At 46.1% G+C, this 26,541-nt stretch overlaps 1 protein-coding gene across 4 annotated transcripts in view; it reads right to left on the reverse strand.

Moving 5' to 3' along the window:
* Positions 1 to 6,986: 6,986 nt before the first annotated feature.
* PWWP2B (PWWP domain containing 2B) overlaps positions 6,987 to 26,541 on the reverse strand; it is a 35,480-nt gene continuing 15,925 nt past the window's right edge. For all 4 annotated transcript variants that reach the window (XM_083741078.1, XM_083741075.1, XM_083741077.1 and 1 more), the window contains exons 3-4: positions 18,503 to 20,147; positions 6,987 to 7,566 (exon numbers count right to left, since the gene is read on the reverse strand). In XM_083741078.1, the coding sequence (XP_083597204.1) occupies positions 18,521 to 20,147 (1,627 nt within the window). In that variant the 3' untranslated portion in view covers positions 6,987 to 7,566; positions 18,503 to 18,520. The remainder of the gene's footprint in view (positions 7,567 to 18,502; positions 20,148 to 26,541) is intronic.

The raw sequence follows: 26,541 nt of genomic DNA on the forward strand, positions 1-26,541 counted from the left end.
GAGCACTGACCTTTAAAGCCCTAAACGGCCTCAGCCCAGTACACCTGAAGAAGCGTCTCCGCCTCCATCGTTCAGCCCAGACACTGAGGTCCTCCTCCGAGGGTCTTCTGGTGGTTCACACACTGCAAGAAGTAAAGTTACAGCGAAACAGGCAGAGGGCCTTCTCGGCAGTAGCGCCCACCGTATGGAATGCCCTCCCATCAGATGTCAAGGAAATAAACAACTACCTGACTTTTAGAAGACATCAGGGAAGTTTTTAATGTCTGACATTTTATTTATATATATATACATATTGCTGGAAGCCGCCCAGAGTGGCTGGGGAAACCTAAGCTGATAGGTGGGGTATTATTATTATTATTATTATTAGCAGCAGCAGCAGCAGCAGCAGCAGCAGCAGCACTAATGGTGCTGCCTGAGGGCTTTCCTCAGGCATCCGGTTGGCCACCGTGAGAAGCAGATGCTGGACTAGATAGGCCTTTGATTTGATCCAGCAAGGCACTTCTTTCATTCTTAAGCAAGCCATTGAGTCAAAACTACACATCTAAATCTCCATGATGTGTGAACTGACCTGTTTCCCAAGTTCAATCAACACAAGCTACCGATCCCTCCGAAACACATGAGAACCTGGCCGAAATGCAGCAGCGGCATCATTACAAATGATACACCTGAAGCAGGCATGCTGAAATCATGAATTTTTATTACCCGGGGGTTATGCCACGTCAAGCCAGGATTTCCCTATGAAAACAAAAGGTGGCTTCTCCCCTTTGAGAACTAAGTTGTGCAAATTGAATGACAGCTGTAGGTAGTTAAGGGTCAATGGACACGTCCTCCTTTTGCTTCAGCAAAATGCAGCTGCTACAAGCAAGGCTTGCTGCTCTTAAAGGAAGAGCTTTGCTGAGTCTTGGCTTCCCTGGATCACAAAAACTGGTTGAGCAAGCAGGCGAGTTTTCTTTGGAGCCAACGCAGTGGTTAGGGCAGGTGCTGCCCATTGCGTGGCGAGTTCCCGCCCCCACCAGGGTAAATAAAGACACGAGACACGTGATTTAAGGTTAATTGGGCAAATTAGGCCACAACTTTATTGAATTCAGGAATGAGAGGCATTGGCATAGGCATTGGTCCTAACGACTATCCGGCTCCAGCCCGATTGCTGGAGACACAGTGAAGGGTTAACCTTATATCGGGGGAGTCTCCTGCCGAGGCACGTCGACTAGGAGCTCCCCCGGGTCACCGCTCTGGGGCGTGCCTTTGGCCCACACCTCCATAGGCTTCGGACAGGGCCACGCCCCCCGGAGTCCTTTAACAGGTCACCCTTCGCTCGCTGGGGGGAGGTGATGGCGTTCCTCCCCCCCCCACATCGTCTTAACCCCTTCTTACCAATGCCTACCACCAATGCTGAGAAGTTGTGACGAGTTGCTACGCGGTAGGCGAAAAACCAAAGGCCAGAAATTGGCAATTGGGAAAAATTCCTACCATGCCCCTTGCGGCGACAGACCGAAGTCCATAGCAATTCCAAAGCCCCCGCTCACATGGGGTGGGCGTGAAGCCCGCAACCCCACCTCCTGGGGCAGGCCCGGAAGTGGCTTTGCTGGAATACAACTCCCAGGATCCCTCATCACTGGCCATGCTGCTTAGGACTGATGGGGGGGGGGGAGTCCAGCAACTTCTGGAGGCTCCCAAGTCCCTCCACACTTTGGTCAGTAGGACAAGGGAGACATAGGTTCAAATCTCCAGTTGCACCCTGGTCTCTCAGCCATCCTTCCTCATGGACTGCTGCAGTGCCAAGAGAGGGAGATAACTATGGACACTCCTTGGAGGAATGTCAGGATACAAAAAATTGTAAAATAAAATAATGTGAAGCCGTTGTTGGGAGAAGCCTGGGGGAATGGATACAACTGGTGCTAGCCTAAAAGTGGGAAGTATTTTTCAGGGGAGCAGGGACAAAGTGGAACATTGAAGGGGGACAGGGAAATTAGGGAGAATAGTACCTGTTCATTTTGTCTCATATTTCAGGCTCTACATGTTAGAAACTTGTTCTTTCTTCTATGTGAAAGTTGAGAATATGGGGATTATGGCTCATTGGGGAGGGGTGGGTGCAGATGCCTGTGATGGGAAGTGTAGAAAACAAGTTCAGCCCAGTCTCTCTCTTTAAAGTGATCAGAATTACTCACAATGTATACACACACACACACACACACACACACACACACACCCCTACCTATTTTGCATTTTTTAAATATATGAACCTGGCTCAAATAATCTGAATATAAAGATGTATCAAGAAATGCACATAAATTTGAAGAGTGGTATAGAAATAATTCTGCCAAAGATTTTCTTCCGCAGGCATGCCCTTTGAATATATGTTAATTATTAGCCCCAAAATCTTATCATCTAGCTACTATATCAGTTCCTTGGTGAGGCACGCTGCCAATAACCATTAAAGCACATGGGGAGGATTTTATTGTGTGTTGTCCAGTCCTAGCTCTCAAATTACCGATCCGGTGTTCCAAGAGAAAGACTGAAAGGTGGGCCTCCTTCCTCTGTCTGAAACATATTTAGAAAATAAAATGCCTCTTTTCTCATATGAATTTCTGTTTTACCTGACCATATGTAACACTAACACATACTTCACACCACTCGTTTTTGTTCTTTCGCAGCAGGATAGGGGGAAATTGGTAGGGGTCCTGCTGGCTGTTCTTTCCAACATGGCTTTCATATACTGTGGTCTAACAATCCAGTTTTCCTTTTTTAAAGAAACCCAAAAGGGACACAAATATTGTGCCATAACAGTGATCGCATAGCCAAACCCTTTCTGTGAGCTGTAACGGAAGGGATAGTTCTCATTTCCACAGGCCGAACAGCGTCCCTTAAATTATCATTATGTTGGAAGAGAAACAAGACCCTTTCTCTGCTTCGATAGTCACTTCACCTACCTGTACCTTCAAGAAATTGTGTGATTTTTACAGTCAGGCCATGGAGGGATCAGATAGGGACACAGAAAGATGGAAAAGAGACAGTATGGAAGCCTTGTACCATTCCTACCCCTATTTCATTTTGATCTGTGGAACCCATGAAATGCAAAATTCAAGTATAGAATCAATGGTTGTACTAATCACCATCGTAAACAGTACAGACTCTGCCTTGAGAAGCATAAAGCAAAACATTTACAATAAAATCACATGATAAAAAAATAATTAAGGGGACAGGCTTGCACAATACAGAACATCTTAAAGAGCAATCTTAGCCATTCATGAGGACATGGGGGAAATGTAATGTGCCAAGCGCAGACAACAGATGTCATCAGTAATATTTCCTGCAGTGAAGCCAATCCATTTTTCCAGATTCAGAGGCCACAGGAATTGTTGGCAGTTCACATATTAGATTTTTGTGTGCTCCAAGGTCACTCCCATGGGGAAGGGGAATAGAAAAAGTATTGAGAGAAGTGGCTACGCATTTTAGTTCACTTCCAAGCAACCTAAGGTCTATTTACATGAACACCGTGTCAAGTTTCATAAACCTTTCTGGAATTATTAACAACCCAGTAATGTAAAGTTTCTCTGGAAGTCTTAAAGCACTTGAAGACTTCAGAAACCAACCTGTTTCCAACCTTCTTCTTTAAAAGAAAATTAACTTCAGTTTGTCAGAACTTGAGCAGCTGGGAAAGTTTACTCAGCTGAGCAAATATTTCTGCAGCCTGTTTGTGCACCTCTGGACTTCCAAGCTTCTGCAAGATGGCATTTAACTTAATTTGACCAGGATATCTTCATATTCAGGCTGATCTTACACTATGAGTTTGGGGTGCGGTAGGCTGTAGGCCTGAGTGATGCAAGCTAGAAGTTGGATGCAAAAGGATCGGGCTGGAAAGGTAGAGAAGAGAGAGAGAAAGAGAGAGAGGGACCTAATTTCTGCTGGGATCCAAGGCTGTGGCTATGGGAGAAATCAGACCTTTTTGGGATGTTAATGCTTTGAGCCCCTCTATCCTAGGCTCAGGTTGTATATATGTGTAAACAAACCATATATCATAAAGACCCCACAGTCATTTCCCTCATTCTCAAAGGAAACACAAACCCTGGACCCTTTGGATCTTACACAGCTTGGAGACTGAGGGGGTGTGCAACACTTACATGGCACCACAGTCAGCTGGATGGGGAAGAAGAAGTACATTTTGCACCATTTGCCAAAATGGAACACAGTGTCTATAGTTTTTATAAGCCACAATCGATTTGAGTCTTTTTTACCATTCCCTTCAGAGTCTTGGGACGCGGGTGGCGCTGTGGGTAAAAGCCTCAGCGCCTAGGGCTTGCCGATCGAAAGGTCGGCAGTTCGAATCCCCGCAGCGGGGTGTGCTCCCGTTGCTCGGTCCCAGCGCCTGCCAACCTAGCAGTTCGAAAGCACCTCTGGGTGCAAGTAGATAAATAGGGACCGCTCACCAGCGGGAAGGTAAACGGCGTTTCCGTGTGCAGCTCTGGCTCGCCAGAGCAGCGATGTCACGCTGGCCACATGACCCGGAAGTGTCTTCAGACAGCGCTGGCCCCTGGCCTCTTGAGTGAGATGGGCGCACAACCCCAGAGTCTGGCAAGACTGGCCCGTACGGACAGGGGTACCTTTACCTTTACCTTTCAGAGTCATAAAAATTGACTCCCCCATCCCACCCCTGGAACACTATTTGCAGAGACCAGGCTGCTTGCTGAAGAAGCATTCCCTGCCAGCAAAAGAACAGGCGGTTCTGAAAACTTTATACTGTACACACCAGAGCTGGATTCCAAAAACGCAGACGTCAGTTAATATGCATCAATGAAAGAGATACCTCTTTCATATCCGAATGCAACTTTGCACGTGAGCCACAAGTGGTTCTAGAACCCATGGATTCTTATTTCTGAGGTTTTAAATATGTTTGGCAGCCTTCAAACCAGTATTTCCCCAAAACTATGCACCACGTGGGCACAGAGTCGTAACTAGGTCATCTTGTGCCCCTGGCAGAACTGTCCAGATTGCGCCCCCTAGCCACGGACAAATTAGCTCTTTTTTCCACCTCTCCTCCAACCCACCCCCCCATTCAATTCCTCATGCACTTTACCTCACACATATCAAATAAAGACCCTCTATTAAAAACCTTTCATTATGAGGCAATAATCAATATTTTTATTTATAGACATATTTTCAGCCAATTTTGCGGGGTGGGCCCCCTCGCCTGTGCCCCTGGCAGGGGCCCTCCTCACCCCCCCCCCAGCTACAGCCCTGTGTGGGCAAGGACATTAAGTTACTGACACATTGCAATGCTACACATGTCTATTCAGAAGTAAGCCTTCCGAGTAAGTAAGTGGGGTTTACTTACTTCCTGGTAAGGCTGCAAACAGCTATCCCCAATGCGTCACCTACTCCAAGGGCAAGCAATTCCATTGTTTGCAAATGACCAGATCATTCAATTGCTCCTGAAAGAGACAAAAGAATTACTCACAGTCAAAGGAGGATTGCCTTTCACAGAGATGCAGCAGCCACAGGTTGTGGGCTTGCCTCCTTCCAGTCAAGGAGACTCTCAGAACGGGGACTTGGTGCAGAACCATCTGTAAAGCAGACCTTTTAGGTGCAAGAATGAAGTGATGAGGAACGCATTACACAGGAGGAAATAGAAGTGTGCATTGGTTATCAGAAGTTTTTGAAAGCCAAATGTATGATGTGCTTACCATGCCTGCCTCTGCAGCAATACACCCTTTTCTGTGCATTTCCAGTGTTTGCACAGAGCACTGTCCCTGGGTGAAGCCAAAAAACAGCAATGACTAAATATAGACTGCATAGATGGATGCATGCCTCTATCATGTGGAAGACACAGATGTCAAACTACAACAAGACATCTCTACAGATAAAATTACATGTAGGGAAACCACAATCCAGAGAGGAGCCTCAGGCACATAAAAATTTAAAGGGACCAGATGTCCTAGCTCAGGGATGGGGAACCTGCAGGTGCTAGTGGACCACAGCTCCCCTCACAGCCCTGATCACTTGGCTCATGAAAGGTACGACTACATAGAATCAGAGTTGGAAAGGACCCTGAGGATCATCTGTTGTTGTTGTTGTTTAGTCATTTAGTTGCGTCTGACTCTTCGTGACCCCATGGACCAGAGCACGCCAGGCACTCCTGTCTTCCACTGCCTCCCGCAGTTTGGTCAAACTCATGCTGGTAGCTTCGACAACACTGTCCAACCATCTCGCCCTCTGTCGTCCCCTTCTCCTTGTGCCTTCCATCTTTCTCAACATCAGGGTCTTTTCCAGGGAGTCTTCTCTTCTCATGAGGTGGCCAAAGTACTGGAGTCTCAGCTTCATGATCTGTCCTTCCAGTGAGCACTCAGGGCTGATTTCCTTAAGAATGGATCCATGGGTCTCTCAAGAGTCTCCTCCAGCACCATAATTCAAAAGCATCAATTCTTTGGTGATCAGCCTTCTTTATGGTCCAGCTCTCACTTCCATACATCACTACTGGGGAAACCATGGCTTTAACTATACGGACCTTTGTTGGCAAGGATCATCTAGTCAATTATTAACCACTCTCAATTCCACCCTGATAACTGCCACCTGCCTGGATTTTAACTAACTTGTCTGAATTAATTTTAAGATGTTTTTTAATTGATTGATGTCTGTTTTTATGCTTATTGTGTTGTTTTTATGATGTTAGCTCCGGGATACAAATAAAATTTATTATTATTATTATTATTATTATTATTAGTCCAACCCCCTGCAATGCAGGAATACGCAGCTGTCCCATATGGGAATTGAACCTGCAACCCTTGTGTTTTCAGCACCACGCTCTAACCAACTGAGCTATCCAGGCCCTCATCTGGAAGGCTTCAGGTGCTCCACCACCCTGGTCTAGCTCTTTACTTGGGACAGCCAAAGCTGTGATGAAGGGAAGCTTGGCAAGATTCCACATGCAAAAGCTGACAAAGGAGGCCACGGCCTGTTGTTTTGAATAAAAGCCACCCAGGGATGATGCGTTGCTTATTTTTCCGAAGTTTAATAGACGCAAAAGTGAGTCCATTTTTAACTTAAGACTACACCAGTTCCATTCTATTGCATTTCCCTTGCAGAAGTGTACATAATAGGAGTAAACAGTTTTGTGGTGTTAAAATCAAAAACAAGAGTGTGTGAGAGAGATCTTGTTACATAGAAGCAGCAGAAGCAGCAGTGTGTGTGTGTGTTTTTGTGTTTGTGCGCGTGTAGGGGAAGGGGGAGAGGAACAGGGGAATTATCAAGAGTATTTCATAGGTAATAAATACATTCCAAGGTGTTGCATTTCATTTCCCCCCAAGTCCACTGAAACAGCACTCGCCAAGGTTGCTTCTCTCGCGTTAAGTAGCTTTGTGACTTTTGGTCAGACTAGCCCGTGGAGGGCTTTTTACTAAGCAGTCCAGGTGCTTGTTATAACTTTCACAGATTATGAGCTGTGGGCCAGTCCAAAAACTCATCCTGCTGCCACGAGCACGGAAACCTTAAGATTCTCCCAGGGAAGTGTGTGTCAGGATGTTTACAGACTTTGTGAAACTCTAGGACAGATGTGGTCTTATCTTCTGTTACCTTGAAGAAAGTGAAAAAGGGAGAGGTTACTGAAAGTGGCACTGCGCACTCAAACCAGAATTGTCACCAGAAATGTACACGCAGCCACCGGTCCAAATATAGCACGGGACTGCACAGTCTAAATTGGTCGCAGCAAACTTGAGAGAAGGCACAGGGACTCTACAAGCTGCTCAGTCTAAAGGAAGAACCATAGCTAAACGAAAAAACCAAACACTACAGTGGGTTGTGGGTGGGACGTGGGGGGCGCTGTGGGTTAAACCACAGAGCCTAGGACTTGCCAATCAGAAGGTTGGCGGTTCGAATCCCCACGACGGGGTGAGCTCCCGTTGCTCGGTCCCAGCTCCTGCCAACCTAGCAGTTCGAAAGCACGTCAAAGTGCAAGTAGATAAATAGGTATCACTCCGGTGGGAAGGAAAACGGCGTTTCCGTGCGCTGCTCTGGTTCGCCAGATGCGGCTTAGTCATGCTGGCCACATGACCCGGAAGCTGTACACCGACTCCCTCGGCCAATAAAACGAGATGAGCGTCGCAACCCCAGATTCGGTCACGACTGGACCTAATGGTTAGAGGTCCCTTTACCTTTACAGATTTTTTTTATTTAAAAAAGAATAATAACAATCTGACTAATCAAATCTGCTCATGCACATCTTGCTAAACCATGTTTTGGTGCTGGGGAGCTTGCAGCTCTTCAGATACTGCTGGAACTCCCAGCTCCCATCAGCGCCAGCTAGCATGGTCAGTGATGATGGGATTTGTAGTCCAGCAATATCTGAAAAGCCACAGGTGCCTCTTCCCTGGTTTAGTGTGACACATGAACACAGGCCGTCTGCTCTTTGCATGTATTACTTCAGATTTTGTTATACATCTGCAAACATGCTTGAAGATCCATCTGTCAATCCAGCCCTATGACAGACACGACTTTGGCCCTTAGCATTCCCTGTCCCATGATGCAGTCCCTCAAAAACTCTCCCCTCCCTCTCTGCTTACACTGGTAAGTTGACATATATTTCTTCCAGTCATTCATTTTTATACCGGGGTAGGCAATCTGGTGCCATTCAAATGTTACTGGACCACAATTTCCAACAGTCCCAATGGCCAAGCGGTCTGAGGCGAAAGGGAACTGCAGACACAACAATATCTGGAGGAGGCCGGATCGTCTATCTCCCATTTGAAGATTTGTTTTATTGAGCAATGCTGAGCATGTTTTGCAGCACATCACATCACAAATAAGGCTGCAATCACATACCTACTTACCTAGGAGAAACCCCTATTGATTTCAACGGGACTTATTTTTGAGTAGACCAATACAGAATTGTGCTGTTTGTTAGGAACAGAACAAAATGCACATAACATACTTTATAATATATTAAATACTTTGGAATTTTAAAGCATAACCAGCTTGAGAAACAGGGAGCGAGAGCTGACAAGATCCATTTCCGGAAAGAATTTACACTGTAGAGTAATAGAGATTTCTTATTTTTCGAGAATTTCACAAAAAGGAAGCAGTAGCAGCACACGCATTGAAGTAAGTTGCGGTAATTCTCACATGCAATATCAGCTTGTGTTGACAACTGAAAAGAAGCCTTCAAAACACTTAGGATGAAGTAACCTTAATAGTGGAATAATTCTTGCCAGACACACCTGCTGCTTTAGAAATGGAATTAAATTTGTCAAAATGTTAAAAAAATTAAAAACATTTCTGTCTACCTAAGCATTTGATGGCTGAGAGATACTGTTCCTGGCAACCTTGAAATCGTTAGTATGTGATTGTTTTACATGATTTTAATTGTTTTTAGATGTTCTTATTTTATTTTTTATTGTATTGTTTAATCACTGCTGTGTTTGCCACCCTGAACTCTTTTGGGAGGAAGTGGGAGGGGGGAATAGAAATTAAAAAATTAAAATAATCACAACAATGTACTCCTTTTAGAACCAGTGGCCACTGAATTTTCATTTTGCCTTTCGTTGGTGCTGAGGTTGTCCAGTGTCCAACCACAAAACATCTGTATCTCTTAAGAGCTGATTTTAGGGATGTTTGGATCTGTTTGAACATTTTGTCTTAAATGATTTTAACCCACACTGAGACTGAATGATGAATAAATGATGATAAATATACTCGTGATTATGTAACTTTCCCCAGCTTTTCAACATCGACAGAAGTTTAATAAATAACTCTACATTTTTTGATGCCTTAAGTAAAGAGGTCTCTTCCTGAAACAAGTGCCTCTTTCATAAATCCACAGAGATGGATCGAGTCCAAATATTACAATCAAAAGCTAAAGACCATTGTTTTTGACAACAAAAGAACAATTTTGGGTGACCATATTCTTGGAGACAAGCCCTGCGGCTGCAAGATACACCAGATAACGCCACTTCTAAAAAGAAAAAGAAATCTAGCCCCAGCGTTCATGATTCACTTCAGTTTATAATAAAAAAACCAAGAAAAGAATAATTACATTACTAAATCAGGGACTGGCAGAAGGTAGATTTGCAGTAGGTGAGCTAACTCCCAGTTGTTAAAGCAACAACAAAAAGGATCCCACCCTCTAAATTAGACTGCTGAAACAACAAAATCTTAGGAGAAAAACAAGAGTGGGTTTTCTGTGTCAAAGGACTGCAAGTTCCATTCTGGTGCCGAAAACAAGTTTCCTGGGCTGAACTCAGAGGAATCCTATTCCTTGATTCCAAGTGCTGAGCTGCTCTGGTTAGTGGACCTTGGGTTTGTAGTGAAACAACTACCATAAAGAACGAAGCAGATCCAACAAACCTGGAGCACATCAACTGCACTTGCACCGTAGATCACACAAAATATTTATTTAGTTCTGGACCAAATGCATAAAGAAAAACTGTGGCCACACAGAACATCACATGAGACTCTCCAAGGCTAGCTGTGTTTAGCAATACCTAGGCTTTAGAGCTTGGTTTTCTAAACCGTTTCCCAGAGAACGCTATGGCTTCTTGGAAACTTATCAGGTTCCTCAATGAGAAGGACCAGTGATAGCAGAGAAACGTCTTTGGCTGACAGCTTGCTTACTTTTACCAATCTTTTCCTGCAATGCGCTACAGCAGAGCTAGACTGCTAGATGCACTCTAGTTCACTCTCTCCATGCTCTTAAAGCTGCCCAGCATGCTCCAGTTCAAACTACAAGGGCACAAAAAGGAACACCTTGCTCACTCATGAGCTCCTTGAATGTTTTTAAGCAGAGGCTGGACGGCCATCTCTTATGGATGCTGCAGCTGAGATTCCTGCACTGAGGGGTTTGGACTAGATGAGGAGAGACCGGTGGCACTGTGGTATAAACCACTGAACCTCTTGGACTTGCCGATCAGAAGGTCGGCAGTTCGAATCCCCGCAATGGGGTGAGCTCCCGTTGCTCTGTCCCAGCTCTTGCCAACCTAGCAGTTCAAGAGTAGAAAGATAGGTACCGCTGTGGTGGGAAGGTAAACTGCATTTCTGTGTGCTCTGGTTTCCATCATGGTGTTACATTGTGCCAGAAGTGGTTTCGTCATGCTGGCCACATGACCCGGAAAGCTGTCTGTGGACAAACGCCGGCTCCCTCAGCCTGAAAGTGAGATGAGCGCTGCAACCCCATAGTTGCCTTTGACTGGACTTAACCGTTCAGGGGTCCTTTACCTTTACTAGATGACCCATCGTCAAGGGACATTGACAGTATCTCTCTTTAACAATTCCCATTAATTTTGTCTTTTAATGAACTTCAGCATGGGCATTTGTAACCCCCCAACTACCCACCCAATAAAGCCAACATCACTTATTTATTTCCTTCAAAGAAACCAGCTTTTTTGTCTTGACAACTTTCACTCATCTCACTTGTATTAAATTTCTCATTATCCCAAAAGCTAGACAGGAGTAGCACTGCTTTAAAAAAAAGAAAAGACAACCCAAACTAAGAACATTTCTGAGAGTAAAGGTAAAGGTAAAGGTACCCCTGCCCGTATGGGCCAGTCTTGACAGACTCTGGGGTTGTGCGCCCATCTCACTTAAGAGGCCAGGGGCCAGCACTGTCCGGAGACACTTCTGGGTCACGTGGCCAGCGTGACATCGCTGCTCTGGCGAGCCAGAGCCGCACACGGAAACGCTGTTTACCTTCCCGCTGGTAAGCGGTCCCTATTTATCTACTTGCACCCGGAGGTGCTTTCGAACTGCTAGGTTGGCAGGCGCTGGGACCGAGCAGCGGGAGCGCACCCCGCCGCAGGGATTCGAACCGCCGACCTTTCGATCGGCAAGTCCTAGGCGCTGAGGCTTTAACCCACAGCGCCACCTGCGTCCCTTTCTGAGAGTACAATCCTATAATACCTACTTAGAAGTAGGCCCCACTGAGTTCAATTGGACTTGCCCCCATGTAAGCTAGTATAGGGTTCTATCCTCAATAATATGGGAACAGGACAAAAGCTCCACCAGCACAGAGGCCGTCGTATGTTGGTGTCATATTGGCGACACTACAGAGCACCAAAAGGGAAGGAGGGGGGAAATCATAGGGCTATAATAAAAGAAAGCTTGCACTTCTCCAAAGCATCTTATTCAATGACTGCAGATCTGTGACCAAGATTGCAAAAACAAAAACCAAACTCCAAATCAGTCGACCATAAATTTTGTTTGGCCACCTGCTAAAACACTAATTGGCCTTTCTTCGTTATGCAGCCCTGCATTCTTATTAGCCGCTGCATTCTTATTAGCCTCTGACAGCTACACATTACATTTAGTGGCTGCTTAACAGCAGGGCTCCACACTACCAGAGTGCAGCTGGTCATCATAGATTATCTATTTCTAGGTCAGATAACTGCAGTTATTACCCCGGACTTCCCACTAAGCATTTTCTTTCCAGTCTTATCGCGTGAAAACCAGTTTGAAAAGACTGCATCTGATCCCCCACAACAATAGCCCTCTACAGGGGGGGAAATGATAAAAAACCCAAATTACATTAGCACTTTTATTTCAGCACTATTACTGCCTGCAGTTAGAGAAAATCCATTAGAATTAAGATATGTGGTCAGAGGCCCAGCCTTCGCTAAGAAGAGAAGCCCTTCAATTTACATGAAGTGATCTCCTCTGGAACTTCCTCAATTTCCTTGCATTCATCCAGCAGAGTTGTTCATTCCGCCCTTTCAAACAGACACTTATTTTTTCCATCCAACTCTTGGTCATCTTCGGTAGCCCTGGAAACAATTTCCGAGGGAATGGTCTTTGCTGAATTGACTGGTTTTGGCTGAACAAAAGAGTTGACCAGCAAAGTTTTACAGATCTGAGATAACTGAAACTAGAGAACAAAAGGAGGAGATGATTTTTCTGGGTGGGATGGAGGTTAGGGGGAGGCACAGTGGATGATGAAGTTGGGCTCTTTGGTTGTGTTCAATGACTGAAAGAGAGAAAGCTGCTAGAAAGGTGGTTATCTTCTTCAGACAAAGCCCAAATACCAAAGCATAACAGATTAACTGCTGTTCAGAAGCTGAAGCTCCTACAAAGTGAAGCCATCCCATCTAAAGTAGGTTCCACAGCAATGCTTCCCCTTCTCCACTTCCTTCAGGAGCTGCTGTGGTTGTGGATAGATTTGATTTTCTTTTTAAAGAAAAGAAATCAATGGTGACTTTCACCTGGAAGCTAGTGGAAGAAAGCTAACTGAGCAAAGTGGGAGTTACATCAGAGTCAACCTGCTCAGAATCAGGCTGCTTACAGGATGACTTCAGCAGGGATGTGTGAGAATGAAGCAAACAACCATGTGGATGGGACGATTGCACCCTGCCCACATACCTGCATCACCCCCACAATTTCTCTCTCCATAGGGTGGGGGTGAGAATCGTGTTAGAAACTGAGATATGAAAGCTAGGAGCAAAATGTCACCTTAAACCTAGGTTATGGGCACCACAACCAAATGCCAACGCGCACTTTTTTATAACAAGAATACAAAGCTGAAAATGAATGAACTGCAGCTAACATCCTATGTTCATTTTTCACATGGTCTAGTCCAGTGTTTCCCAACCGGTGTTCCGCGGCACACTAGTGTGCCGCGAGAAGTTGCCGGGTGTGCCGTGGGAGGGAGGCGGGCGAGTCGGGCTGCTTTAGCCCCGTGCGTGCTCTCCCAGCTGGAGAGGTGACGCGCGCCTATGGAGGCTCCTGCCATAGGCGCGCGTCACCTCTCGAGCTGGGAGAGCACGCACGGGGCTAAAGCAGCCCCCCGCGACCCTCTCCCCGCTGGAGAGGTGACGCGCGCCTATGGCAGGAGCCTCCATAGGCGCGCGTCACCTCTCGAGCTGGGAGAGCACGCACGGGGCTAAAGCAGCCCCCCGCGACCCTCTCCCCGCTGGAGAGGTGACGCGCGCCTATGGCAGGAGCCTCCATAGGCGCGCGTCACCTCTCGAGCTGGGAGAGCACGCACGGGGCTAAAGCAGCCCCCCGCGACCCTCTCCCCGCTGGAGAGGTGACGCGCGCCTATGGCAGGAGCCTCCATAGGCGCGCGTCACCTCTCGAGCTGGGAGAGCACGCACGGGGCTAAAGCAGCCCCCCGCGACCCTCTCCCCGCTGGAGAGGTGACGCGCGCCTATGGCAGGAGCCTCCATAGGCGCGCGTCACCTCTCGAGCTGGGAGAGCACGCACGGGGCTAAAGCAGCCCCCCGCGACCCTCTCCCCGCTGGAGAGGTGACGCGCGCCTATGGCAGGAGCCTCCATAGGCGCGCGTCACCTCTCGAGCTGGGAGAGCACGCACGGGGCTAAAGCAGCCCCCCGCGACCCTCTCCCCGCTGGAGAGGTGACGCGCGCCTATGGCAGGAGCCTCCATAGGCGCGCGTCACCTCTCCAGCTGGGAGAGCACGCACGGGGCTAAAGCAGCCCCCCGCGACCCTCTCCCCGCTGAAGAGGTGACGCGCGCCTATGGCAGGAGCCGCCATAGGCGCGCGTCACCTCTCCAGCTGGGAGAGCACGCACGGGGCTAAAGCAGCCCCCCGCGACCCTCTCCCCGCTGGAGAGGTGACGCGCGCCTATGGCAGGAGCCTCCATAGGCGCGCGTCACCTCTCCAGCTGGGAGAGCACGCACGGGGCTAAAGCGCGACCGTCTCCCGGCTGGAGACGCGGGGCTGGGGCGGGGGAAGCCCGAGCTTCTCCCTCCCCCAGAACGGGACCCAGAGCTCTGGGAGCTTGCGGGGCTGGGGGAGGAGGAAGCCCTCCGCCAGCCTCCAAACCATGTCGGGAGACAGCGGGTGGGCGCGCTACGCCTCTCCCGCTGTCTCCCGAGTTTGCGGGGCTGGCGACGGGGAGGAGCAGGCTTCTCCCCCCGCCAGCCTTCTAACCAAGTCGGGGGACAGCGGGATGGCGGCGTTCCTTCGGAGGACGCCCCGTGCTCCGCGCTGGTGTTGGCCAGCCTTGCGCACCCAGGGGATCTCCCCCCAGGAGCGCAAGGCTTGCGGGCGGCGCAGAGCACGGGGTGCCCTTCGGAGGACGCCCCGTGCTCCGCGCTCGTGTTGGCAAGCCTTGCGCACGGGGGGGCGCGTGGGGCGCCCTGAAACAGAGGGTTCCCCATGCTGCGGACTGTAGCCTGCCGCCCGATGCGCGGGGCGCCCTGAAGCAGAGCGCCCCTCGCGCCAGGCAGACATGGGCCAGCCCCACAAGCTCGGGGGACAGCGGGGAGGCGCAGCACCGCCATCCTACTGTTCCCCGACCTGGTTTTGGGGGGGGAAATAAAGGAAAAAAATTTTTCCTTTATTTCCCCCCCCCCCAAAAAAGTAGGTGCGTCCTATGGGACGGAGCGTCCTAAAAATACAGTACTTACTATTTCATAATAAAGTAATTATAAAATACCGGTACTTTCTTTGTGTTTATTTGATGCCTATTAAAGAGAGTTACTTTATATATAGTCAATATAGGCACAGAGTTAATTTTTTAAACATTTTCTAATGGTGGTGTGCCTCGAGATTTTTTTCATGAAACAAGTGTGCCTTTGCCCAAAAAAGGCTGGGAAACACTGGTCTAGTCCTCATCTGAAGACTGTAAAAAACAAAGACATGCACCCCCCCTCTGCCTTACCCCTCCTAATATTCTTATGAGGGTCCCTTCTCTAGTCTTCAGAGAGTGGCTGGAAGTAGGGAGGCAGAAAAGGCTCCTCTTTTCCTTCCAGCAGTGGCAGTTTTAATCTGAAATCTTAGGCGCAGTATTGTGCCCAGAGCTCAGAAACTGCTCGCATTAATGAAATTCCCTGTCGCAAAAGGCACCTAGAACAATGGGAGTTTCAAACTCTGGGTGGGAAGCCAGGAGGTGGGGTTAAGTACCCCTTCTCCTACCTTATATTTATTTTCCCCAACCTGGAGTTTGTCATTCTGCTGAAACGTTACAGTCCCCAGTTGTTATTATTCCTACCTTGAGAAACCTGGTCTAACTCGGCAAGACACAGAAGGGGAAGGGGGAACTTTAACATGTACCTCAAATAAACTGGATTGCTTTGGGCAGAGAAATCCTTGCTGGACCACAGAGCCATATTCTTTATGCGGAGTAAGCTATGAAGAAAACTAGCCGACAGGATGAACCAGCTAATATCTGCCTGTTGCCTGGCAGCTAATGCACCAAGAAGCTGCAAAAGAGGGTCTGTGCATTAGGTGGAAGGGGAAGCAAGAGAGAAGTGCAGAGACCCACATGGCTCAAGAGCAACGACTATGGCTTAGAAATCAGTTTCCAGATGCCACAGGTGGGGGGGGGGGGAAACCATAAATAGGCACAATCCACAATTACTGCAGCAAAGCTCCAGCCATTTTGCATGTTAGGTTAGATAGGCTGGTGGCAGGGGAATCCTCAAGTGTACTCAATGCTCACAGTGAATGTGCCGACCCAAACGTATAATTTAATTACCAATATCCATTTTAAGAAGTTGCTGGTTTTACCTTTGCCTTTAATTGGATTGCAACAGTCCATATAAGTGGTATACGAATAAAATTGAAAATATTTGTACACCACTCAGATTTTTTTATTTTTTTAAGCGAGCAGACTACATTTTCCCTAAATTTATTCACTAAGTTTATTTATGAAAAAAAGTGTTTTGGAAGATATGCTGAAAGAATGTGAAAAAAGAGAGAGGCTAAGAAGCTTCTCCAACAGGATGCATAATATATAAAAAATCTCTTTTTGAGACAATTTTATAGAAATATTTCATAGCAGCCATTTAATGCTGGCAATTTAGCAAACATATGATGTAAGAGAATAAGGACACACATACACACACACACCATCCTTTTCTTTTTTAAACAGATAATATAGACTTGCCGAGCCTAATGACTGAAGTGAGAAATGATGAAAACAGCAATATAGCATTCCCTGTAGCCCCTTGGTTAAGTAAGTTTGGGGCTAGAATATAAAATGGGTTAAGAAAAAAATGCATGAAAACCAAGCCCAAATTCTGCATTAATAATAATGCACGCCCAGATAGGAATTCAGTTTGCAGAGACCTGCTTAGTTGGTTTGGAACAATTTCTTCTGAACTCACTACCTGAATTCTGGTGACAATGGAAAGCTGCTGAAGAGAAATAACAAGCCATGGCAGCAGGATGAATATGAAGGTGGAGAGCAGGAAGACACCCAAGGGGGGGAAATAAGGGCATAGAAGTCCCTTCCAAAATGGCAGCTTGGTTTCCCAGAATCTGTTTTCATTACCAGGGTCATGCCCTGTAGCATGTGAAGAAATGATGAAGAGGAATGCACTGAGTATGTGCCAACTCCCTGTCTTTCTCCATGGAACTGACACCACTGGCTCTCATGTTTTAAGGCTTTATAAACAGGGTTTACAGGATAGCTGGTCTTGTTTCTAAGCAGGCCTGGTCTCCAACACCTCATGTGAGAAATCAAGCACCATGCAGGTCCTGCCAGCACATTCCAAATGTTGCATCTTTTAAACAAAGTTGGAGCTAACAGACAGCAGATTACACCTAAGATCGCCCGCATTTCTCAAACTGCAGGAAACAGAGACAATGTCATGCAATACTGATGGCCTACGAACATCCGGTATTCAGGTTTTCCCTACCTGGATTTCAAAAAAGGAGGGAAGTAACAAGCTCTGACAAGCTAAAGGATTAGCAATCCTTACTACAGCAAAAAATATAACAGAGGGCAGGAATGAGACAGGCAGGCAAGTGTTAGATGGAGGCATGAGCTGGGTGGGGAGCACCATTAGTGTGTCCCCCCCCCCCAAGTGTGTGAGCAAAATTTCATCAAGTTTTGAGGAAAAAGCTACCCAACAAAAAAATAGTTTACTGATGATGGTGATGATGCCACAGAAATACAGGGTATCTAGATGGTACTTTCCATAACGTCATTCCCAGTTGTCATTTAAAAAAGACCCCAAACAAAACACTCCAGGCCACACAGAGGAATTCCCTAAATTATATCTTCTATCATACACATCTCATCAATGCAAAGCAATTTGTAGGGAGTGCTGTTGTGTGTTCAGGTTCTGCTTGCAGGCTTCCTGTCATCATCTCATTGGCCAGTGTGAAAACAAGACACTGCACTACAGAGGCCTCTGGCTGATCCGGGAAGTTTTTCTCAAGTTCTTATTTGTCATGAGGAACAACAAGACCCATACAAGACCAATTTACAGCTGTCTTTCAATAAGGGTATTTGGCAAGCTCTCTAATAAATGCTGACTTAATCCCCCCTGCCACTGAAAAAGCTCCAAACTTTCCAATTTCAAAAGATGGAAAAGCTACTCTGGGGTGACTTGGTAGTGACCAGGACTAAGCCCTTAATATACCCAAACTTTTATATCACAGTGCAAGATACCCCCAAAATGCACACTTTTAAGAGTGTACTATGCAGCCCCTTTGATTAATTCCCACTGAAGCGGTCCATCCCTCTCACTTTTAAAAACTCTGAAAAACAAACTCCAATCACACAGGTGCTTAAATCAGCTTGTGTAATGCACGTGCCGTCTCCCAAATGCACTTACCTGCAACTGAAGCCAAAATTATGTTTCAAACTGTGTTAAGAGGTCTCTTATTTCTGGGGTCAGGTGTTCCACTGCCTTGGCAGCTTCTGTTATAGCTTTCCGATACATCCCTTTCTTCTTACGATTAAATCGCAGTTTGAAATATTCAGAGAAAGGGGAGAGTTTTGAGAGAGACAAGAAAGATGTCGTTGGAGAACCAAACCATGAAACCTTTGCTTCTTGCCAGGAAGGGTCTCCATTCTCCTTCTGGCTGACGTTTATGTCGAGCACACGGGCTGGCCACCAGGGGAAGCCATGGATTTTGCCCCAAACGATATCCCCGACTGAAATAGTCCTTCCATCTTCAGTGATACACTTTGCGACACTTTGCGTGTGCAGTCTTACTGTTAATGGGGGCACAATCTTTCGCTCATCTTTCGAGGACGAAGAGACGGACGCATCGTCGCCAGGTAAAAAGTCACACATGTCTGGCGATGTTACCTCCGAGCTAGAAGATTTGGATTCATCTAGGCTGTCATTGCTACACACTGATAAGCTAGAAGAATCCGCTTTTCTCTTACGGTAATTCATAAGGAACGCCAAGTTATCGTGTCCATCTTTACCTTGGGGAAACCTTTTGAAGTCATCGTCTTCACAGGAGCTCCCTGAAGACATCTCGGCTAAACTTCTATCCGCAGACTCATCGGTATAAAAAGAAGCAGCACGAGACTCTCTGTGACCGGGAAGGACATTCATCTGGTCGATAAGTTCCGCTTTGTAAATTGAAACGTTGTCCCCTTCGTTGATCCGATGGGGTTTCAGCCTGATCTTGGGAGGTGGAACATCTGCACTGGAATGCACAGGCCTGGTTAACTTTAACTTTGGAATGGAAGCAAGCTGACTGCCTGCAGACTTATCCACAAAACATTTGGTTTCCCGATCCTCTTCCGAGTCTCTGGTCTCCTCTTGGTCCTCCCCTCTGCTCTGAGGACAAAACAGCTTCCCTGAGCCATGAACCCGGGAGGGGATTTTCACCACCTCCCCTTTACCTTGTGGGGTGCTGTAAGATATTTTTATAACCGGAGTCCGGTGCATCAACTCTCTGGGGAACTTGTCCTCCTCCCGTTTTTCTCTTTTGCCCCTTTTCTCTCCGTAGTCAGACTCGCTGTGCCTCTTTTGCTCCTTGTCCTCAATGCTCAGCTTCCTCCTGGTTTTTGTGTTCTGCCTGGCCTTGTTCCCCTCCTCTGGGCTCAGGGTGTTCTTGCACTTCTCACAGAGCACTCGCCTAGGTCTCAGCCTAATGGTGCTCATGATGAGCCGGCCAGGGTCTCTGTTGCGGGACAAGCGTCGCTTTGTCCTTTTTATAGTCCTTGGAGGGGGCTGAGGCACCCACTGATTATATGAGCGCCTTAGCCACAATGGAGGGGGGAAGGGGGCTCCCTCAAAATAGGGAGGGTAAGGAAGAACACTGCCTGACGGTGGTGGAGGCAAGAGGGGGGGAACTTGTTCCTCGCCGTTGACTTTGGTAGGCTTTTCGTCCAAAGGCCACTGCCCAGTCTCCAGCTGTATGGGCTGCCTGTCTTCAGACGTCCCGTTAGTGCAAGTTTTATCTAGAGGCTCATCTGTCTTTGGTAGCGAAGCTGGTGGAACACAAAACAACCCAGACCTAGAGCAACGTAGGTAGGGAACAAAATAAAAGGTGGGGGAGGGGGGGAGAGAGAAACACAAGATCAGAATCAATTTAACCATCCCTAAAAATTACAGAGAGAACAGTTTGAAAATATTTCTACACAGCAGAATTTGAAAGCATCCTTCTTATCTTATCTTAACTCTGAAGAATATCACCTACCGCTTTAGAAAGGTAGTTTTGCTCTTTGTATGGAGTGCCCAAGCAAAGCTATGTGCTAAAGATTCCTCTTGTGTGGCCAGTGTTAGAAACTCAGGTATATAAGCTAGGGGCCAAATGGTTCCTAGGTTATAGTTGCCAAAGTGGAATGCCTAGTTACCATTTTGGAGCCCGGCAGCTCTAAAGTCTTATTTTTCAAATGATGGACCAACTGTGACATCTGGCTAGTTCAGATGACAAGCTTGAGCTAGGTTAAGAGCTTTGAGAACTTAAAGAAAAGTCACTTTATCCAAGGACAGTCTACATATATGTTAGCCAGTTCCTACCTCTTTTTTCTTAATGGTGACACGGACCATACATAACATTAAGAATATTCTTCACAACTGTGAGCAGGGCAGTGGGGTGGGGTAAGTGAAGACAAGCTATAATAGTTAACTATCATATTTTTCACTGCTCCTGCTCAGCCTGAACAGAAAAAGCATTTTGGTTCCTGAAATTCACTCTTGATTGTGCAGATAAAATATAACTGATAGAATTCTACAGGATGGGGTATTAGCGTGTGAAAACAGTCAAGATCCAATTATCCCCAGGAATGCACCTCCAGATGGTGGAAATGTCAGAGAACATCCTAGCACCTAGGCATCTTCACTTGGTTGCAAGTGGACAATAGTTAGGTGCAAAATGCGCCTGGCTAATTTTGAACACCATGTGTCGCACACTAAAAAGTTCCAATGAAAAGCAAGCACAACGCAGGAAGGGTGAATTGCGCATAGCCATCAAGTTCTCAAGATAGACACTTATGCTGTGGGCCTTCCCCCCCCCCCAAAAAAAACCCTTAGCGCTGCTTGGGAACTCTCAAGGAAAAGCGGTCCTCTTCACACAGCAGTCATTATGGTGCCAGGTGTCAAAGCTATTACTTATTAGAATTCCTGCTCCATGATTGCAGTCATGGGATTGTTGTTTATCACATAACGGTATATGTTTTGACTTCACAGAGTGGGAAGTGACGGAGACAGGACGTTTGTGTTACTGTGTTATGTGAAGTGGGACTATCGTCCTTTGTTCTTTTTCTCTTTGCTGTCTGATGCTAGAGAGAGGGAGCCATGTTGCAGTGCTCCGTGTGTGTTTATATGTAAATAAAGTAGATTAGCCAAAGTGCTGAGTTGCTGAGGTATGTCACGCAAGGTGCGCAAACTCTGCGGATCCCTAAGTGTGCCGGTGTCTGTTGGCATCGGTCGCTGTGATGTTCGGGCTGAAGAAAGCTTTTGAAGCTCCCGAACGATCGACCAGGAGGGAGAGAACATGCCAGTGGGTCATGTGTCTCTGCCCAGGACCTACTCAAGTGTAGAGACAAACTGCATATGAAGAATTCCAACCTGTGGTGAACCATGCTCACACATACAAAACAATGTGGAGAAAGAAGCAAGAGTGAAGAGTGAAGATTGTTGGGGTTACATATATAGGTACAAAAAAAAGACACATTAAAACAAAGGCTTATAAACTGAAGACAGCAAGGACATCTTATTTATTGGGGCATTCATTTGATGATGGGCTTCTGCACCAGACACAAAACTCATTACTCATTATGCAAGCAATTAACCAGTTGTTCTTCTAGGTGCCCCAGCATTTCTGAGTAACTGGTTCCCAAGGAACATAATTGGCTCTTTTCCTGTTACTCAGCTCCCATGAGGAATCCTGAAGTTTGTAAATTATATTGCACCTGAAAGAAATGAACTAGCTGTTCTCAGGCCACGTAAGGGTGGAGCAGAAAGTTTTCTAGTGAACTCTCTGGCTCAAAAGGCGACAGGTAGATTGGGATGTTAGAGGAGGATTGGGGAGAAGACACGGAAATTGAACCTTACTTCTCTTTTCTGTGGCCTGTTTGTTGCTGCTGCTGCTAGGACCACAGACCTGGTGTGATTTGCTGCCCTCACCAGTCTCGAGGGCAGTAAGCTCTGACTTCTGAAGCCTAATCAGAGCAAAGGCATTATATAGGCCAACCTCATTGGCTATGTGGCACCATCACAAAGCCAAATCTGAGTGATGGTGGAGTTCTCTCCACATTATTTCAGCATCATGGGAGCAGCAAGGGAGTCATAAGTACCATCCTAAGAGGAATGGGCGTTCTCTCTTTGCAATTTATGAAGACAAAGGGGAAGAAGTAAGGGCAACAGTCATTTCAGTTCATGCTCTACATTCCGGATACCCAGCCTTTTAAAATGCAGTTCCTGTTTATATCATATCATTAATGAGTAAACTGAAGACGGACAAACATGGGTCCATTTCATTAGAATGAAAAACATACCTTTGTCTATTTGATGTCACTCACTTACCCCACATTTAGACTAGATTAGCCCACAGGAAATAAACCCAGACTGCTGAAAATAAGGCTTATTTTGGTATAATCTTCTTTCAAGTAAAGCCCTTAATAACAAGCAAGAGCTTGAAGCAACCGAGACTGCTGAATATTTGTTTAGAAGCAGGCTTTTGATGAAGGTCAGAAAAATGCTTAGAGACGAAAAATTTACCGTATTTTAAAGCAGCCGGTCAGTTATCTCATCCGCTTGAGGAGAAGGCAGGTTTTAAAGGCATCAAGGATTAGGGTAAAAGTGTTTAATGTTCAGTAGGTTGGTGGCAACTGTTGCCTGCAACTTGGATCTGAAGACCAAGTAAACTCCTCTTTCACCTCTCCTCTGTCCCCCTTCAACCCACCCAAAGCCTCTCTGAATGGTCAAGAGTCCTTCCTGAACAGCACAGTGCCATGGCAGGGAGCAGGGGGCTTTGGGGTATGTGTGTCAAATTGCCCAAAAGGGACCTCTTGTCATCCCCAAAGCTGAAATGGCATGGATGTTAACAGCCACTACAATGATAAGTTAAAGGAGTTAAAGAAACAATATACTGAAAGTTAGGATTTTCAACAGCCTGGTGCAAACCCATATACAGTCGTACCTTGGAAGTTGAACGCCTTGCAAGTCAAACATCTTGGCTCCCAAACACTGCAAATCTAGAAGTGAGTGTTCCGGTTTGCAAACGTTCTTTGGAACCCAAACATCTGATGCAGCTTACGTGGCTTCCAATTGGCTGCAGGAGCTTCCTATGGCCAGTCGGAAGCCGTGCCTTGGTTTCCGAATGTTTTGGAAGTCAAACAGACTTCCGGAACGGATTCGACTTCCGAGGTACCACTGTATTCTATAATCTGTGTATGGCATGGATCTGAATATAACTTCTACTTTTGCCCTGAAGTTAAAAAATGAAACAAATATATATAATTATTCTGCTCATTAACCACCAAATTATTAATATACATAGGCCTACAAATGAGAATTAAGCAGCCAGAATGTGTGGCATTTCCAATTGCTCTAAACCCATTCATTTTCTCATTTGGCAACTCGTCTTGCTCTAAAAGTTCCCTCTTTGAAGGCCTTCCTGTTTCATGTTAAATGTCAAAGGTTTAAGTGCAAAGGTAGGAGGGCAGGTGGGATGTTGTAAATATGGCCAAAGTACAATGTTCTTTAGTTGGGGATGTGGCCTAAATGTGACCAACTGACTAATTTTCTTTTAGAGATAGTGTGTCACCACCTAACCTTTTGCTCAGAAGCTCCTCAACCGGACACCATGTACCATCTTCCTTCATGTTCCACCTTTGTCTCAAGTGGCTTCCAAAATGGCCGCCACTCTGGTTGTAATAAGTTAAAGGAATCATTGACTTACTGCAATTTCTTCAGCCACCCCATAACTAACAATCTCTGAGCCATGCACAGTGCAACAGAAGGACAAAATACAAAAACACTATTCTAAAAAACAGCACAGAACGAAGAGAAAACTAAACTCATGCTTTCATAATACAACTGCAGTTCAGTTGTATATACCAAGTTCTCAGTGCTCTGCACAGTGGAAGAGGGCAGGATCATGTCAACCACGCAATCTACCTCTATTCCAGAGAGTAAACAGAGCTTAGACAGTAAATCCACAAGAACATTCAGCAATCCCATCAGAAGCCATTAGCCTCCAAGGGCAGATCACCTTCACAGGTCCTTTGTCCTTGCAGAGGGGAGAGGCCATCATGTGCCTAAATTTATACAGGAAATTATCTGACGGGATCCAAAATGCTCAAGTCAGGAGGTGGCCTGTTTGAAATTAATTTCACTACACTATGTCTGGTGGAACTGCCCAAGGGTTCAAACCTACTGGCAGCAGGTCTCTTAGAGCCAAAGCCAACAAACACAGAGAGACAAGCCCCCAACTCCCAAACAGTGCAAAACATTGTTCAATTTAATACAAAGCAATCTCAAAACAAATAGGGAGGTGAAGAGAATTAAGATCGTAATGGCTGTCCCTGCTCCTGGCTTCAGTTCGTTCTCCCAATTGTCCACACATGCATGCATGTGTACAGCACTTGTACAGGCATGGCTCTCTCCGAATGACCTAGAACCCTAAGAAATTGCAGATTACTGATCACATGCAAATCTGTACATGTTGCAGATGCTTAGGCTATGTACACATAATCAAATGAATTCGTGGAACAAGGTTGAGATGGCATTTCCTGATCCAATCCTTTATTGTTCTTTTAATTCACTCAGCCACTCCTCCCGAATTCCAGTTTAACTGGAAAAGCTCTAAGCTTAAATCCCAGAATTAAAGAGCATGCTGTTTTCACTTGCTTCTACTTAATTGATCAGTCAATTAATTGGGGGGGGAGCTTAATCCATGAAAAAGGTACATGGTTGCACGTAATCTTGAAGGGAAGCATTTTTATTTCTCACTCACAAAGGAGGGACTCAAAGATTTATTATTTTCCTTACACTTACACACCACCTTTCCCCCAGAATTTCAGGGAAGCATACATTGTTCTCCACCCATTTTATCCCCATGTCAACTCTGTGAAGTAGGTCGGTATGAGCAGTGATGAACTAGCCAAGATCATCCAGGTTGCTAGACAACATAATAAGGATTTGAACCCAGGTCTGCCCAGTCCTAGCCAGACACTCAGCATGTGTACATCATTTTTAAAAAAAAGCATTCCTCTTGTTTCAGAAATCATGTTTCTACTCATTTTTTATGAATCTATATTTCAGAGAGCTATCAAAATGTCTTTGGTCCAGTTGCAGGCCTAAATCAAGTATTTACCATTTTCATTTATATTTCTACAGTCAATCCATATACAGTGGTACCTCGGGTTACATACGCTTCAGGTTACATACGCTTCAGGTTACAGACTCCACAAACCCAGAAATAGTACCTCAGGTTAAGAACTTTGCTTCAGGATGAGAACAGAAATCGTGTGGCGGAGGCACGGCAGCAGCAGGAGGCCCCATTAGCTAAAGTGGTGCTTCAGGTTAAGAACAGTTTCAGGTTAAGAACAGACCTCCAGAACAAATTAAGTACTTAACCCGAGGTACCACTGTATACAGAAAGTATATATATGTTACAGCAAAGAACTCCCGAGCTGTTGCAATAGCAGCAGGACACCAGAAAAGAGGCCAGCACGACATTTGGCTGACTGAAGTCTAGTGCAGGGGAGACTGAAGTAATATTGGCAGGCAGCTTTTGAAGACTCAGCTCCCTTGCGTGGGAGACTGCACCAACCACTTTGTACTCAGGTCTGCAATTTAGGGGTCAAATCCAGGCAGCGATAGCACTCCAGAGTGCCGTTTCTGTGCCTGGGGAAAAGATTTGCATGCAACATGGGTCACAGGTCTCCATAAAAGTGCCACCTGGAAATTAGTCTACTAAGATACATTGTATGGCCTCAAGTGCAAGGTCATTTAAAAAAAAAACCAAAAACCCACAAAACCCCCTAATGCTGGCACTTGGGTTCTTTCTGAATCAATGATACCTAGCTTCCACAAACTCCCCAGGGATGCAAAGCTGCTTTTGCAAAATTTCTAGTCAACCTTGACAGGCACAAAGAAAAGTACGCAAGCAATGCAGAATCGTCTTTTTGAAAGTTATCAAGCCATATTTGCCATCCAAAACTGCAGTCTAGTGCCTTGGCTATTTCAGATAATTTTTTACTTCTGATTAGCAGGGTGCCATTCAATTCACGAGCTCAAGTGCTTACAGAGATGCAAGCAAGCAGCTCAATTCATTTCAATGGAAGGGCAGGATCTGTGCATCTGTTCCTTGGCATTTATAAGCTGCTTCCATCCACTGAATGAAAAGGTTTTCCAGATAGGATCATATTAGTGCCCTTGGACAAGGAACAAGTAGACCA

The sequence above is a fragment of the Podarcis gaigeae genome (assembly GCF_964106915.1).
Source record: "Podarcis gaigeae genome assembly, chromosome: 5".
NCBI lineage: Eukaryota > Metazoa > Chordata > Lepidosauria > Squamata > Lacertidae > Podarcis > Podarcis gaigeae.